Source organism: Panthera pardus, unplaced genomic scaffold (genome assembly GCF_024362965.1).
Source record: "Panthera pardus isolate Hobbes unplaced genomic scaffold, ASM2436296v1 HiC_scaffold_25, whole genome shotgun sequence".
Lineage (NCBI taxonomy): Eukaryota > Metazoa > Chordata > Mammalia > Carnivora > Felidae > Panthera > Panthera pardus.
In genome coordinates, this window is record NW_026526821.1 from 26,912,119 (window position 1) to 26,929,300 (window position 17,182).

The 17,182-nt window shown below is 38.7% G+C and overlaps 1 protein-coding gene across 9 annotated transcripts in view; it reads right to left on the reverse strand.

The window, feature by feature from the left end:
• Window positions 1-17,182, reverse strand: part of TPX2 (TPX2 microtubule nucleation factor) — a 57,777-nt gene that overhangs the window by 13,378 nt on the left and 27,217 nt on the right. For all 9 annotated transcript variants that reach the window (XM_019458845.2, XM_019458847.2, XM_019458854.2 and 6 more), the window contains 7 exons: window positions 14,449-14,577; window positions 13,459-13,587; window positions 11,806-11,927; window positions 10,551-10,702; window positions 8,175-8,343; window positions 4,978-5,119; window positions 3,469-3,685 (listed from right to left, as the gene is read on the reverse strand). In XM_019458845.2, coding sequence (XP_019314390.1) covers window positions 3,469-3,685; window positions 4,978-5,119; window positions 8,175-8,343; window positions 10,551-10,702; window positions 11,806-11,927; window positions 13,459-13,587; window positions 14,449-14,577 — 1,060 coding nt within the window. The remainder of the gene's footprint in view (window positions 1-3,468; window positions 3,686-4,977; window positions 5,120-8,174; window positions 8,344-10,550; window positions 10,703-11,805; window positions 11,928-13,458; window positions 13,588-14,448; window positions 14,578-17,182) is intronic.

Consider the following 17,182-nt stretch of genomic DNA (forward strand, 5'->3'; position numbering starts at 1 on the left):
AGTTGAAGTGCAATCACTGGAACTTTTAGAAGGGAGAGTTGCAAATGGCCAGTATCAAACTCAAAAACTGAGTTTGCCAAAATAAATGATGGTAAGTTAGCACTGTGCAGTAGAATAAGAAAGTATTCAAGGAGATGGTGGGTTCAGATCCTGGCTCTGCATACTAGATACCTCCTATTGTCTCTTCCTCATCTGAAAAACAGGAATAAAGATAAAACCTGCCTCTTAAGAATTGTTGCAAGAAGACAACAATCTACATAAAACGCTCGGCATGAGGAGAGCATGTGAGAAAATGACAGTTATTACTATTAACAACATAACTGCTTACTGTGTGTCAGACACTAATTTCTCACTGGGGCTCTCTCTAATCTATGCTGCACATAACAAATCAAAACTCCAGGGGTGGGGCCCAGGAATCTGTTTATGTAATAAGATCCCCAGAGGATTCTGAGAACCAGCTGGATTTGGCAAACACTTCCCTGGAGCGTACCACATCAATTCAGTTGCATCTTACTTACCTAGTGCTTTGCTGATATGTTTATCTAGAATTCTCAACAAGGCATAAACTAGTACAAGGCTACTCTAAGATCTCACTTAACTAAATCTTACCGAACTCTAGGCACCCTTCCCCACATACAAGTTCACCCTAGCATGTCCAAAGTACAACAAACTGCCAGCCCAATTTCCTAAATCAGGGTTTCTAAAATCAAAGTTCAGGTAAGAGAGATGTCATGGAAGAGGATGTTAAGTGGGATGCAGACTATTTTTTTTTTAATAGTCACATATTTCCCAAGACCTTTCTATTTAAAAAGGTACCTTCTATTTTAATACAAGAGTACAGACCCTGAAACCATATACCTAGAATCTATCCAGCTCTGCCACTGGCTAGTTAGTGATCTTGGGAAAGTTATTTAACTATTATATTTCCTAACTATAAAACAGACTGATAATAGGACCTATAGTGTTTACCTCAAGAGTTATTATGAGAATTAAGTTACTATATAAATTATGAGAATTAAGTAAGTTATTATATAAATTGAAGAGCGTAGAATAAAACTTGGCACATAATAAGCTTCATATATTAGCTGTTAGTATTATTATTCATGGCAAAAAGTACTGGTTTTCCATTTACACAATGATTTATATGCTCCCTTTAAAATTACTTTAGGGGCGTCTGAGTAGCTCAGTCGGTTAAGTATCTGACTCTTGATTTCAGCTCAGGTCATGATCTCATGGTCTGTGAGATTGAGCCCGGGTCGATCTGCTGACAGCACAGAGCCTGCTTGGGATTTTCTCTCTCTCAAAAACAAATAAATAAACATTGAAAAAAAAATAAAATTACTTTAAAAATTAGTCAATTTTAAGAATATATAAAGGGGCGCCTGGGTGGCGCAGTCGGTTAAGCGTCCGACTTCAGCCAGGTCACGATCTCGCGGTCCGTGAGTTCGAGCCCCGCATCAGGCTCTGGGCTGATGGCTCGGAGCCTGGAGCCTGTTTCGGATTCTGTGTCTCCCTCTCTCTCTGCCCCTCCCCCGTTCATGCTCTGTCTCTCTCTGTCCCAAAAATAAATAAAAAACGTTGAAAAAAAAATTTAAAAAAAAAAAAAAAAAAAAAAAAAAAAGAATATATAAAGTCAATACTGGTAATATGAGATACAAGGATATAGTAAAAATCAAAAGGGTAAAAGTGAATTAAATAAAAACCAAAGCTTTGTAGCAGGGGGGAAAGCCAGGAGCTTAGAGAAAAAGATGTTACTAAAAGCAAGGTACTAAATGCATGTTACAAAAGCCTTGAAGAAGTAACTTCTCTTCTCTGGGCCTTGATTTTCTAGTGTGTAAAATGAAAACATTGAACCCTTCTGCTAGGCTCTAGGATTCTGAAGTTTGCATATAACCTACATTTCCCTTGTTACATTCAGAGCATTTTCCTCAGTGGGTAATGACAAAGGGCAAATGACAGCATAGGACTTGGAGAATGATCACTTGTGTGGAAAGAGGTTTCTTAGAAGTTTGTGCAACAGAGTTTGGCCTATAGTACTTGTGTGTCAACGAAAGAAAAGGAAAAGGAAAAAGCATTGTGAATAGAAAAGAGGTCTCATATGCAGTAAGCCATAAAGGTGGGAAGAGGGGAAGAACTATTTCTAAGCATTACTGTGCTTTCTTAAAGCCTGGAAAATATAACTTTGGATTGCTTCTGACTTAGTGCTAAGAAAATGGAATAAACAGAAGTGCCTGGCTAGCTCAGTCAGAGCAGCATGCGACTCTTGATCTTGGGGTTGTGAGTTTAAGCACTATGACGGGTGTAGAGATTACTAAGAAATAAAATCTTAAAAAAAAAAAAACAACAACAACAAAACTAAGTACACGGACCAAGGTAATAATATATTTTGATGCAGTTTCACTTAAAACCATGGTGACTCAAAAGGGCAAGCAAAAAGAAAGAAAACAGAAAAAGAGAGTTCTTAGTACCTGGATATAAGTCAGTCCAATACAGGAAGAAGGTGTTTCCCTACCTGCACAGAAATAGATCTAAAAACCATCTTTGCACTTATGTAGATGAACCCTATTATTGATTCTTTAATTCTTTGTGGCATCTCTTCCTAATTGTATGTTTTCCCTAAATTCCTGACTATATGCCCACCATCACATTATAACCCACTTCTCTAATCTCATTTCCAGTTGCTCCTCTTGATATACTGTACTTCTTTTCTGTAGCTTAAATGAGCCACCCACCTGCTTCCCAGTAGCTACCCTGTGTTTTCTACCTTTAGGCTTTTACGTTACTTCCACTGCCTGGAATGCTCTGCCAGTCCATTTCACTTGTATTTCTACGAGTCCAAAATCTACCATACAACGGAGAGGCAATATAACGAAGTATTAAGATCATGAACTCTGGAGCAGAGTGCCTGAGTTCTTATCTTTGCTCCACTATTCACTAGCTGAATGGCCTAGGAATGCCACTTAACGTCTCTGTGCCTCAACTGCCTCATCTGAAACCAGTGATAATTACAGTAAATCACCTGAAGGCATTGTGGTTAAAATGAATGGGTTAATACACAGAAGGGGCTTAGAGGAGCGTTTAGCACATAGTGAAAGTGTCAGCTACTATGACAGTGACAACACATGATGAGGACGATGTGAAGACTCGGGTCATATGCTCTGTCCTCCACAGAGCATTCCCTGAACCTCCTGTCTGGAAGAAATCATTATCTCCTTTGAGTTCCTACAGTACTATTAACTGTCACTGCTCTTAGACTACTTCTAATTTTATATTATTTATACATGTTGTCTCCCTTACTTGACTTTAAGTTTCCTGAGAGCAAAATCCACCTCTGACTTGTCTCTTATCACCTACAGTTCCTAATACAATGCCCTGATCATAGTATCTACTCAAACATTTGTGAACAGGGAGATATTTGGTCATGAGCAGGATATTTCTGCCAGCATACAGGGCCTTAACCATTCTTACCACAACATCTTCCAAGATTTTAGTAGGGCAAGGTCTAGAATGAAATTCAAAGTGTTCATCCTCAGATTTCTTCTTGGACTCCCGCTCCTGGATTCTTTTCTCAATTTCCAAATCAAAGCCAATAGGCTGAGTGGGTGGCTTCACAGGTGGTTTCTTGGGCAAGATGGGCCCACCTTCAAGAATTCTGGGATCAAGTTCCCGTGCTTTGAATTTGTATCTGTAAGATAAGAGTTTAAGTGACACCACAAAAAAATTTTTTTAATAAAATAAAAATTACACAAACAACAAAGCAGGTCTAAAACAGAAAAATAATTATTATGATTACCCAAGCACAGCAAAATTTTGACTCATTCCACAGCCATTGTCTCTACCTCCAGAACAAAGAATAAAGGAGCCAATCCTAACACTCCTACCACTTTAAAGACTGGGATTTCTCTTCCCAGAGGAAGCTGCCCCTCCTCAAAAGAAGTACAAAAAGGAATGAAAGAAGGATACAGGAGACAAATTCCAGTGCTAACCACACTTTGTTCCAGTTTCCCCCACCAATAATAGCTGTAATGAGCCCTTGGGTAGCCATAAAGGGTGGGATCTACCTCAACTAAGTTCAGAGGACACTCCTTAGTTGGAATCCTGAGTAAGTTTGCCTACCCCCTTCGTTTTTACCACTTTATATTCCAGGATATCTGCATATTCCCACTTCTCTTTTTTTTTTTTTTTTAATATTTTATTTTTAAGTAAACTCTACATCCAGCATGGGACTCATACAACCCTGTGATCAAAAGTCCCATGCTCTACCAACTAAGCCAGCCAGGTGCCCCCCACCCCCCCCCCCTTCTAATTTTTTTTTTTTTAATTTTTTTTTTTACATTTATTTATTTTTGAGACAGAGAGAGACAGAGCATGAACGGGGGAGGGTCAGAGAGAGGGAGACACAGGATCTGAAACAGGCTCCAGGCTCTGAGCTGTCAGCACAGAGCCTGACGCGGGACTCGAACTCACGGACCGCGAGATCATGACCTGAGCCGAAGTCGGCCACTTAACCGACTGAGCCACCCAGGCGCCCCATACCCTTCTAATTTTTTAATCACAGAGGCAGGGGCACAGACTACAGAGCCTATAACTCAAATGCCATAAATTCCCATGACAAGAAAAACAGCAACTATCCCCATTATAGAACTGAAAAGAAAGCAGCCAAGGGCGCCTGGGTGGCTCAATCAGTTAAGCGTCTGACTCTTAGTTTTGTCTCAGGTCATGATTTCATGGTTGATGAGTTCAAGCCCCACATCAGGGTCTGCGCTGACAGCATGGAGCCTGCTTGGGATTCTCTCCCTCCCTTTCTCTCTCTGGCCCTCCCCTACTTGCACTCTCTCTCTCTCAAAATAAATAAATAAAACTAAAAAAAACCCAAAACGTACATATATATGTACATATATATGCACATATATATGATTGAAAAGAAAGCAGGCAGATTCTTGGAACTCTTCCTCAAATACTGCCAGTTGGACTTACTGTTGCAGTTTCTCAAGCTCCTCAGCCTCCTGATCCGCTGCACTTTTGCAGGTCACTGGCCTTGTACGCTGTTTGGTTTGCAGCACAGGAGTCTGTGGGTCTCTGGATATCTTGACCACAGCAGACTTGGAGGGTAACAGAGCTGTAAACCAAGATCACAGACATTCACCTAGCTCCCAAGACTCCCAGCACACTCTAGGTGCTGACTCAACTAGGCAGCCCAGAGATGACAAATCAGAGAGGCTGCCCTCCACGCTCAGCTCAGCTCATGTCAGTCAATCTGACAAACATGCAGCCCCTTCTTCCCTGTCACTCTTTACTGAGGGGTATGATGAAGGTAGTCTTTGGTTAAACTCTACTATCATCTTCTGAACTTAAAATCCATTTGTGTCTGATGGATTCCTTATCACTGCACAGGCATGTACTGCCTTTCTATTCACAATGCCAACTATTTTGCTTATTACTGACACGTAAGACTTTTGTTTATTCCAGCTTTAAAATAAGGCCTTTCTAAAGATCAAGTAATGACTCCCAATTTTGTGAATTTCCTAAATGCGTCTACATCAAAACATCACGACCTGTTCAAAGAAAGTCAAATAGAGAAAGTAAAAAGACTGCGTCAAAGCATCAATCTTAAGACCATCACTACCATTCATAGACAATATTGATTACCTGACCAGAGGCAACCTTGTCAATTTTCATAATTACGTAGAATGAGTCCTCTAATTTAGATCTGGCCACATAACAGCAGGAGATACAAACCAAATCTATTAATTTTAGAAATAAGTCAGCCTTCAAGTATACGTATAACAATTATTTATAACTACATAAAGTTTTAAATAATCATTGCAGAAAATACACCATTCACAAAAATAAACTCAAAATAGATTAAGGACCTAAATGTGAGATCTGAAATCATAAAAGTCCTAGAAAAGAGCACAAACAGTAATTTCTCTGACGTTGGCCGCAGCAACATTTTTCTAAATATGCCTGCCAAGGCAAGGGAAATACAAGCAAAAATAAACTACTGGGACTATGTCAAAGTAAAAAGCTTTTGCATAGCAAAGGAAACAACAAAACTAAAAGACAACCTATGAAGGGGAAAAGATACGTGCAAACAACATATCCAATTAAGGGTTAGTATCCAAAATACATAAAGAACTTATACAACTCAACACCAACACCAAAAAAACACACACAAAACAAACAAACAAACCCACAAAAACCCAATAATCTAAAAATGGGCAAAAGACATGAGCAGACATTTCTCCACAAAAGACATACAGATGGCCAAGGGACACATGAAAAGATGTTCATCACTCATCATCAGGAAAACGCAAATCAAAAAACTACAATGAGAGATCACCTTACACCTGTCAGAATGGCTAAATCAAAAACATAAGAAACACAAGTGTTAGCAAGGATGTGGAGAAAAAGGAACCCTTGTGCACTGTTGGTAGGAATGCAAACTAATAGAGCCACTGTGGAAAACAGTACAGAGGGTCATCAAAAAATTAAAAATAGAACTACCATGTGATCCAGTAATTCCACTACTGGGTATTTACCCAAAGAATGCAAAAACACTAATTTGAAAAGATATACGCACCCCTATGTTTAATGTAGCATTATTTACAATACCAAATTATGGAGGCAGCCCAAGGTGTCCACTGACAGATGAATGGATATATATATAACAGAATATTACTCAGCCATAAAAAAGAATGAAATCTTGCCATTTGCAACAACATGGTTGGATCTAGAGAATATAATGCTAAATGAAATAAATCAAAGACAAATACCATTTGATTTCACTCATATATGGAATTAAAAAAAATAAAACAAAGGCAAAAAGAGACAAACCAAAAAACAGATTCTTAACTATAGACAAAAAAAAATGATGGTTACCTGGGGGGAGGTGGGTGGGAAATGGGTGAAATAGGTGAAGGGAGTTAAGAGTATACTTATCATGATGAGCACTGAGGAATGTATAGAATTGCTGAATCACTATAACTGAAACTAATACAACACCATATGTTAACCATACTGGAATTAAAAAAAAAATTTTTTTAATTGCAGGAAATAATTTTTTTTCTATTTGCCAGGACCAAGATTCTAAAAGCAGGGCATATCAGACTCTAGAAGTCATATATTATTTGGAAAGTCATGTTTAATATTTAAATTTCCATTAGGATAAAAAAAAGACATTTCACTATTTTTGTAATCTAAAGTTTGACAAATGACCCCTGGAATATAATAACAATATTAATGCTGTATTTAAAGAAGCTTGCCTGGCTGCACTAAACAATGCCAATGCAAGGGCAGAAAACACTGAGACCTTCAAAGGCAAAACAACAAAATCCTGCTTTATCCAGAATGCTAGTCCTACATTCTAGACAACTATTTTACATGACTTCCATTTCTCAAACTTCTCTACTTTCCTTCTTGCAGTAATTATTTTCATAAAGACAAAAGCTAAGAGATTAGAATCCTCTCATGTGTTCATCCCAAACCTACAAACCCTTTGGCATTTGCACCCATTCTTCTCTCTTCTACCCTCCCTTCAAAGAACAAGCACTCCACCTGAGCTAAGTATCCCTCCTCCACCTGCTGGCACAGGGTCAATCACTGGTTATCTCCTTTCTGCCCTGGTTCTTCAACTTTTTTCACTGCCAGGGACTTCTCAGCTTACAGACATGCTCTACCTATCTCCCACATCTCTTCACTCTTGTGTGTCCCTCTACATTCGTTACACTTACCATAATCTATAGTGCTCTGTTTCTCTCACTGAATTAGAAACTTAATGTTGAGCAGCACCAAGTCCATTTTGTTCACTGCTATACCTGGTTTATAGTGGTGAAATTTGTTGAATGGTTGAACAAAAAGCACACAACCCTGAATGAATGGACTGCTTCCATTTTCTATAGTTAAGTAGCTGCACCAATACACCCTGACAAGTGGCAAAGGTACAATACCTGGCCAATTATTGACCAGGAGGATCAAGGTGGTTGATGTATATAAGTAGACAGATAGCCAGAGCGGGGAGTACAAAGATGCTCAACTGTGCACTTCTTGTCTGCATGTAGGCATATGCCATACTTTAGTTCAAAAGCTAGGATTTCAACTAAAGGCAAATTTATGTAAGCAAATGAAATCCTAGGGGAGGCTCCAACCAGCTATAATGTTGATATGAAACTTACTATCATCCTTCTTGCTCCTCAAGTGATATCTGTTAGGGGTTCGTTTATGAAAGGCTTCAACCTGCTGTGCGAGGGGCACGTACGTAGAAGTTGTTTCATCAAATGTTCTTTTCTTTCCTTGGGACAGGTTGAATGGCTTAATAATGGTGCACCCCTTAGTCACTCGAGCCTGTAAAGAAAGTTGGTCCTCAAATGAAGTGTTTTGGAAGAGCTCAGATCTACCATAAGCCACATATTCAACACAGAGGATCAAAAGAAAAAAGGACTGTGGTAAAGTCAAGATTATTATGGGGCGCCTGGGTGGCTCAGTTGGTTAAGTGTCCGACTTCAGCTCAGGTCGTGATCTCCCAGTTCATGAGTTCAATCCCCGCATCAGGCTCTGTGCTGACAGCTCAGAGCCTGAAGCCTGCTTTGGATTCTGTGTCTCCCTCTCTCTGCTCCGCCCCTGCTCATGCTCTCTCGCTCTCTCTCTCAGAAATAAAGAAATGTTAAAAAAAAAAATGTTTTTTTTTAAAATAAAAAGTCAAGCTTATTATTCCTAAATTTGTCAGTCCTTGAGCAAAGGTTAAAACTAGTCTGTTCCCACCTTTTAAAAAAGGGAGAAAGGGGCTGGGGGGGCGCCTGGGGAGCTTAGCTGGTTAAGTGTCCAACTCTTGATTTCAGCTCAGGTCATATCTCACAGTTTGTGGGTTTGAGCCATGTGGCTCAAAGCCACGTTCATGGGTTCTGCGCTGACAGCATGAGCCTGCTTAGGATTCTCTGTCTCCCTCTCTTTCTTCCCCTCTCCTGCTTAAGCACCTGTGCATGCTCACTCTCTTCTCTCAAAAATAAACATTAAAAAGAAGGGAGAAAGGATCTAGGGCTTAACAAATTATCTGTTCTGTAATAGTTAATAAGGTGATTTTTTTTCTCCAAGCATGTCAGTGTTTTGAAGCCAGCAAGAACAAGTTTTCTGAAAATTAGAAGGGAAAAAAAGCTGCAAAGGAATTCCCCTCACCCTTAATCCCATTAAGAAAAAATTGATTTGGGTTTTGGGTCTGGATCAGGTCAGGCAACTGCCTGAATCAGAATCTCTGCAGACATCCTCCCCAAAACTGAGTGATGAAGGAGTCTAGTCCTTGGATGATTAACTTTCATAACATTAGTCTCTGATTAGAAACAAAACTCTTTAAGGACCTACATCTCAAAGGAAGAAGCACAACACCAGGCTTTAAGACTGCAAAGGACTGACTTCAACAAGTAATGATGCTTACTGCAAATGCAAGAAGACATTCTTAGTATTAGAATTTTTAGGGATGCCTGGGTGGAGCAGTCAGTTAAGTGTCCATCTCTTGATCTTGGCTTAGGTCATGATCTCTCGGTTCATGAGTTCAAGCCCTGCATCCCCACATCAGTTCCTGTACTGATGGTACAGAGCCTGCTTGGGATTCTGTCTCTCCTTCTCTTTGCCTCTCCCCTGCTTGTGTGCCCTCTCTCTCTCTCAAATAAATAAAACTTACAAAAAATATTTTTTAGAATTTTTAAGTAGGATTCTTATCATTTTGTTAGATTTAAATGGTCTGCCCCAACCCCATTTCTTCCATAAGCCCTGTCATATATTGCACAAAACTTTGTTAACACAAGATTTTTTCAAGAATTTTGTAAGAGCACAAGCTGTAGCAAGCTGGCACCTACAATTTGCCACACAGAATTCTAAGTGCTTTATGTACATTCTTTTTCTATTTTTTTTTTTATGTTTATTTTTTGAAAGAGGCACAGAGTATGAGCAGGGGAGGGGCAGAGAGAGGGAGACACAGAATTTGAAACAGGCTACAGCTCTGAGCTGTCAGCACAGAGCCTGACGCAGTCTCAAACTCACAAACCGTGAGATCATGACCTGAGCTGAAGTCAGATGCTTAACCACCCATGCACTCCGCTTTCTTTCTTTCTTTTTTTTTTTTTTAAGTTTATTTAACTATTTTGAGAGACAGAGAGAGAAAGTGCATGTGTGCACAAGTGGGGAAGGGGCAGAGAAAGAGAGTGGGAGAAAGAATATCTCAAGCAGGTTCCGCACTGTCAGGCAGAGCTTGGTGAGGGGTTCAATCTCACAAATGTGAGATCATGACCTGTTCCAAGATCAAGAGTCAGATGCTTAAATGACTGAGTTACCAGGAGCTCCATATGTACATCCTTAAATCAGTTTTCACAGCAACTTAAGATGCTTCCCAGAGAGGCCACATGACTTCTCCAAGATCACATAGCTAATGGGGCAAAGTGAGGGTTTAGAGCTACCTTAACTCAAAAACACGCTTCTCTCAATTATAGTGACCACAAGTACTGCACCCGAAATCCTCCCTGAATTAGTAACAAGAATATCCATTTAGCCCATCAACTTACAGGAGACGGAGGATGCTTTCGCAGTTCAGATGTAAAATTCACTTCCTTATATTCCTCCTGGTTCTTAGGATGTTGTTTGATTCGCTCGTCTGTGCGGAAGTGAAAGTCAACTGATTTGGTTACCTGGCTCACTGATTTCTTCACAGGTTGCCCTGAGTAAGAAGCAGAGTAAAACACACAGGTAACACTAAGAATAGAGAATATCAGTAAATCCCCTTTATCCAGTCCTTTTGATATTTCTATCATCATGGATCTTAATATTGTTCACTCTCTACACATAGCCCCAAATTTGAATCAGTGCTCAAGGACACTACTTACTATATGTACCTTATTCATTGAGCACTACTGGTGTGAGGACCTCTGGTCAGAGGCAAACTGCAAAGAGGTAGAACAGGGGAGAAGAATCCCATCTCCTAGGTGTAGTTATAGCTCTGGACACACAGTAACTGGAATACTTTTGACAAGAAAGGCTATGAATTGTCTTAAAAAGCACACTTAACATGTCTATGAAGGAAATCCTATAAACTCCAGGGGTGCTTTTTCAACTCAGTATTCAGGGCTTTATAGCTTTGACTCCACCAATAATAACTCTATGTATGCCAGAGCAAAGCAGAACTCTGACCCTTTCGCTCCCTCAGTCCTACTTGTCCTCTGTAGCTACAAGTGGATTCGCTCAGCTGTCTTTTCCTGTCTAAAATTAAAATGGGAAAACAACAATAAAAAACTGGCATGCCCAATGGCTTTATCTTCTGTCTCAATCGTAATTCCTTCTTTTTCTAATACAAAGAAAAAGAATTAGAAAGGAAAAGGAGAGAGGAATCAGTTATCCTTGAAGAAATGAGGGAAATTTTCATGGAAAAGGGCCTCAAAAGATGGGTGTGAGTTCTACAGTTAGAGACAGAGAGTAACAGTGCGCTCTAAAAAAGGTCTGGTGTATGTATATAATACCCCCCCCCCATTTTTTTTTAAGTAACCTCTATGCCCAATATGGGGGCTTGAACTCACGATCCTGAGACCAAGAGTCACATGCTCTGTCAACTGAGCCAGCCAGGCGCCCTAGTCTGGTGTATATAAAACGTTCTAGGAAACAATCATTGGGATATAAAGAATATCCATGTCCAGCTTTCTAACAAACATACCTTTTTCTACTGGCTACTAACCAATAAAGACTTTTATCCTTTAGAGACTTCAAAAACCCTACCAAGATTATGGGAAGGACCCCTCATAAATCAGAATCAACCAGAGCCAAGCTGACCTATTCCTGCAAGGGCAAGTTTCTTGAATTCTTCATTCTTTTTCCGCATCTCCATCACCTCCTGTTGCATTTTCATTCTCTTCTCCAACTCTTGCTCCTCAGTACTTTTTAGAATCTTTTGCCTAAAGGGAAAATCAGTAAAGGAGGTAAGAGAGGAGAGAAGAAAGAGGCTCCTGATTCAAAACAGTCTAAAGGTATTACAGACAAGATTTTTAACCTGTGATAAAATAATCATCAAAGCCAAAAAGGATTATCTGATAAATCGATACTGACTTAATTATGTAACAGTATGAAAACAAACAAACAAAAAAAAAAACCCACAAAAAACCAAGATGCACAAGTTATAACGATATTGAAAATTTTTCAAAAAGAAAGCTAAAATTGACTATAGAAGATATTACAAAAGACATAAATTTGACTATACAATGATCAGCTTTTAGGCCACAAGAAAAAGTAGGATTAAAATACCAGTAGAATGGGGAAAATATTTGCAAGAAATATGACAAAAGACTAACATATGTAAAATATACTCTGTGATGGAGAAGAGAGACTTAGGAGTGAAACCAGCTAGAGTCCAAATCCCAACCATGTCATTTCATTTTCTACCTATGTGCTCTTGAGAAAAATATTTAATCCCTCTGAGACTCAGTTTTCTCCACTGTAAAATGAGGAATATATTCATCCCCACAGAATATTTGGTGACTATTAAATCGGGTGTTTCCCAAGTACCTGACACATAGCAAAAGTTCAATTTAGAGTAATCATTCTTAACAATGAGACTATCGCTAATACCACATACAGATAAACAGAAAAGGAAATAGACAATCCACCCAAGAGGAAATATGGAAAAGATGTTCACAATAACAGTAATATAATCCTATCAGCAATCAAATAAAAATTAAAATAAGTTGATGCCATCAACATTTTATCAAGTAAATTTCAACAATTTTAAATGCAAAAAACAAATTCAATGTGGACAGGGTACACGGAAATAAAAATATTCATTCAAAGCTGATGGTATTGTAAATTCATACATTTATTTCAGAAATAAAATTGGCAATATCAACAGCCATAAAACTAGGCTTGATCAAGGAATTTCTCTTTCCTCAGCCTGAAGAAACTACTCAAAAAAAAGTCCCTACCAATAAAGATGTTCGCTGATTATTTCTAATAGTGAAAAACTGGTAACTACATTTTCAACAGGAAATGGTAAATATAATTTGATAGAGTATTTGCTATTGAAAAAGGATAAATGGGAAGATTTTATAGTATAGTATAGAAAAAGAAAAAAGAAATAGTCTTGTGGCAAGCAAAGAAAACAAATCCCAAAGGTTACTTATACACAGATTGTAAAAATACATTTTTTACTTGCGTAAAGACCTGAAGGGAGCTTGGTAAAATAGAAACTGTTCAATTCAGGTAGTAAGGACCTTTTTACTAACTTTTTCCTTTTATATTCCTTTTAATTTGCTTTAATAGTATATTTTCCTCAATGTTTAAGACTTGAGCATCCCCCAAGACATAAAACAATACACCTCACCATAGTTACAGCTTTATTAGTTTCCCAAGCTCCATGTGCTCCACACTACAGATGTACCTGCTTATAATTTTACTCTATTGACTCTAAAGTTTAAATTCAGGAAAGAAACATACCTCACAGGTGGTATACAAGACACAGTATGTCGGCCCTTGGCTTTCTCTGGGGAAGACTCATGTTTTTCAGAGGTATCTTGATGGGCACTGCTTTCTTCCTCTTCCTCTGGCTTCTTTTTTTTGTTAGAACTTGAGTTCAAAAGAACAAACAATAAATATTCTCAATTCCCTAAAGCATACACTGCTGTACTCTCCTCCCCAAATCTATCACATAAGGCTTAAATTTTCTCTCTCATTCGGACAACAAGCACGTCTCAATTGCAAGATTCTTTCAATAGTATGTACCAATGGATAAAATGAGTAAACTCTGAGAACGCCAACAGAAGTCAAGGTAAGAGTTGTCTGATGATGGTTCAGGAGGGTGGGGAGAGATTCCAACTGCTTATCATAAAATGCACAAACGGCAGATAGCTAGCTGCCTTCCCAATATCTATTCCACTTTCTTTCTTATCAACAGAATTCTAATTTTGTTTGGGGTGGCAATGTACAAAGGCTGTACTTGTTTTGAGAGCTTCTCTTGCACTAGGGAGAATTCAAGCGACACAGTAGGGCAACTGAGGTATAACCAAGGTTTCTGAAAAATTTTCACTTTTGTGATATGGGTGCTGCCCCTCTTCATCATACTCTCCTTCTCTTAAACATGGATGTGATACTTAGATATATAGCAGCTATCTTGTGACAATGAGGCAACAAGCACAAGGAAGAAGCTAAGAAACACAGAGCTGCCACCTTGAGTAACAAGTATGAAAGAAAAGCTAACAATGCCCTGGCACTGTTCAGTCACTGAACCAAAGCCAACAGCAAACTTCTGTGAAGCAAATAAATCACTATTCTTTAAACCACTCGAGGTGAATAGGCTATTTCTTATAGCAAAATACATTCCTAACTGATAAAAAATAAGAACAAGCACCATATATTCTGTTTGCTGTTAACCACAGGAGCAAACAGGAGTAAAACCTATGCCAACCGACAGAAGCTGTGGCTACTTACACTTTCATTTTTTTGGAGGGTGGAATTTCATTGATGATTAGAGGAGTAGCACATCTCTTAGCTTTCATTTTTACATGATGTTTTTCTTTCTGTTCCAAATCCTTCTGAGCAGAGAGTCTAGTAGATCGCCTATGGTACAGGAATTGACAAAATTTATCCAAAATGAATGTATCTACTACAGATATGCAATTGTGCCCCAGAAATGTGAAAGTATGTCAAACTGCCAATGGCTACAAAGAGTTTTGTGGTATTATTTCCACTCTAAAAACTTTTTACCTTACTGATAGCTTTTGAACCTCATCATAAAATGTTGGTACTTAAATGCAACGGATTTTTTTTCTTTTAAGACACAGGCAATCACCTAATACAACTCCCTCCTTTTAAATGTGAAAGTCGATAAAGATGAGGTGACTTGACCCTGTTACATAGCAAATTGCTATCAGACTTGAAATTTGAGATCAGATCTCCTGGTAGCTAAGGTGTTTATTTTCTCCTTTTAGTCACGCCCCCGTTTTTGGTAAAATATTTAACACATACCAAAATGTGCACAAAACAAAAATTAAGTTAAATGATTACAAAGTAAAGACTCATGAAATCACCACCCAGGCTAAGAAGTAGAACACTGGCAGGGGTGCCTGGGTGGCTCAGTTGGTCAAGCGTCCAGCTTTGGGTCAGGTCATGATCTCATAGTTCGTGATTTTGAGCCCCATGTCGGGCTCTGTGCTGACAGCTCAGAGCCTGGAGTCCGCTTCAGATTCTGTGTCTCTCTCTCTCTACCCCTCCCCAACTTGTGCTGTCTCTCAAAAGCAATAAACATCAAAAAAAACTAAAAAAAAAAAACCTTCAGGTAATATAATCAGACTACTGCAAGTATTGTTTTTCTGTCTTGTTTATTTCACTCAACATTATATTTGTGAGATTCAGCCACATTGAGTCATGTAGCTTTAATTCACTGATTTTTAATGCTGAATAACAGTCACTGTAGGAATGTACCACTATTTATCCAGTCCACTGCACAGGTGCACATGTTGCTGGCGGGTGTAGGCTTTAAGACCGTTTGTTAGGTCACAGGACGCTGGTTATATCAATTAAAAGTTGTTTCCAAAGTGCTTGTACCAATCTATGCTTACTTACACTGGCGAGTTGATATTATAGTCTGCATTGCTCTACACCCTCCTGAACACTTGGTACTGTCAGATGTTTTAATTTAGCCGGTAGGCAGTAAAACCTTGCTGTGGTTTTAATTTGCTTTTCTGATTCCCAGTGAGACAGAGCAACTTTTCACATGTTCACTGGCCATTTGGTTATCCTATTTGATAAAGTACTAGTTCAAGTCTCTTGTTTGTTTTCCATTGGGTTGTCAATCCTTTCCTGAGTGATTAGTAAGAATTCCTTATATACTATGAACATAAGCCCTCTGTAGGTTTTATGTGTCACAAATATCTTTTCCCACTTTGGGGGTTGGCTTTTTACTCTCTTTATGGTACCATTTGACTAGATAAATGTCTCAAATACATCAATACCCCTCCCCATTATGGTCAGTGCTTTTCTGTGTGTATACTATTTTAAAAAAAATCCTTCCCTGTTCCAAGGTCATGAAGATATTCTCCAATATTTCATTATATGAGCTTTAGCATTCACATTTAGATCTACAATTCCACCCAGAATTGACTATTTTAGGGGCCCCTGCTGGTTCAGTCAGAGGAGCACACGACTCTTGATCTTGGGGTTGTGGGTTTGAGCCCCAACACTGGATGTAAAGAAAAAAAGAACTGACTGTTTTATATGCAAAGGGGGACCAAGTTTCATTCTGTTCTATCTGGATATCCACTAGCAAAGCATTGTTTTTAAAGGGTGGGGTGGGGGGGAGCACTGTTTCCCCACAGGTCTACAGTAACACCATTGTCATATATCATGCCCATAGATGGGTGCATGAATTTCTATTTGATTTCACTGATCTCATTAATCCTTGGATAATACCATAAAGCTTGAATTACTGCAGCTTCATAATAATATGTCTTGCTATCAACTAGCACTTTGAAAGTATCTGGCTATTCTCAGACCTTTGCATTTCTGAATAAATTTTAGCATCAGTTTATCAATGTCCACAGTGAAAACCACTAGGATTTTAACGAATATTACATTGAATCTATAGATCAGTTAGGGAGAACTAATATCTTTTTAATACTGATCCCCCAATCCATAAATATGGTATGTCCTACAATTTATTTAGATCTTGTTTAATTTCTCTCAACACTTTTTTTTATAAAAGTCCTAAACACTGTAAAGACTTATTACATTTTCAGGCTTTCATGCTACTGCACAGAGTACCAATTTTTAAGTCTTTATTACAGAGAATTTCAAGCATATTTTTAAAATAAGGAGAGGGGTGCCTGGGTGGCTTAGTTGGTTAAATGTCCAACTCCTGATTTCAAGCTCAGGTCATGATCTCACAGTTTGTGGGACTGAGCCCCATGTCGGGATGTGCACTGAAAGTGTGGAGCCTGCTTGGGATCCTCTCTCTCCCTCTTTCTCTGCCTCTCTCCCATGCACATGTGCTTTCTTTCTCTCTCTCTCTCTAAATACTAAAAAACTAAAAGTGAGAATAAAATGGACTAGTGAGTACTCATCATTCAGTTTCAGAAATTATCAACTCACAGCCAATCCCAATCATGTATCAATTTTCCTTCCATCCATTCTATTGGATTTTGAAACGAATCCTAACTAAATGTCT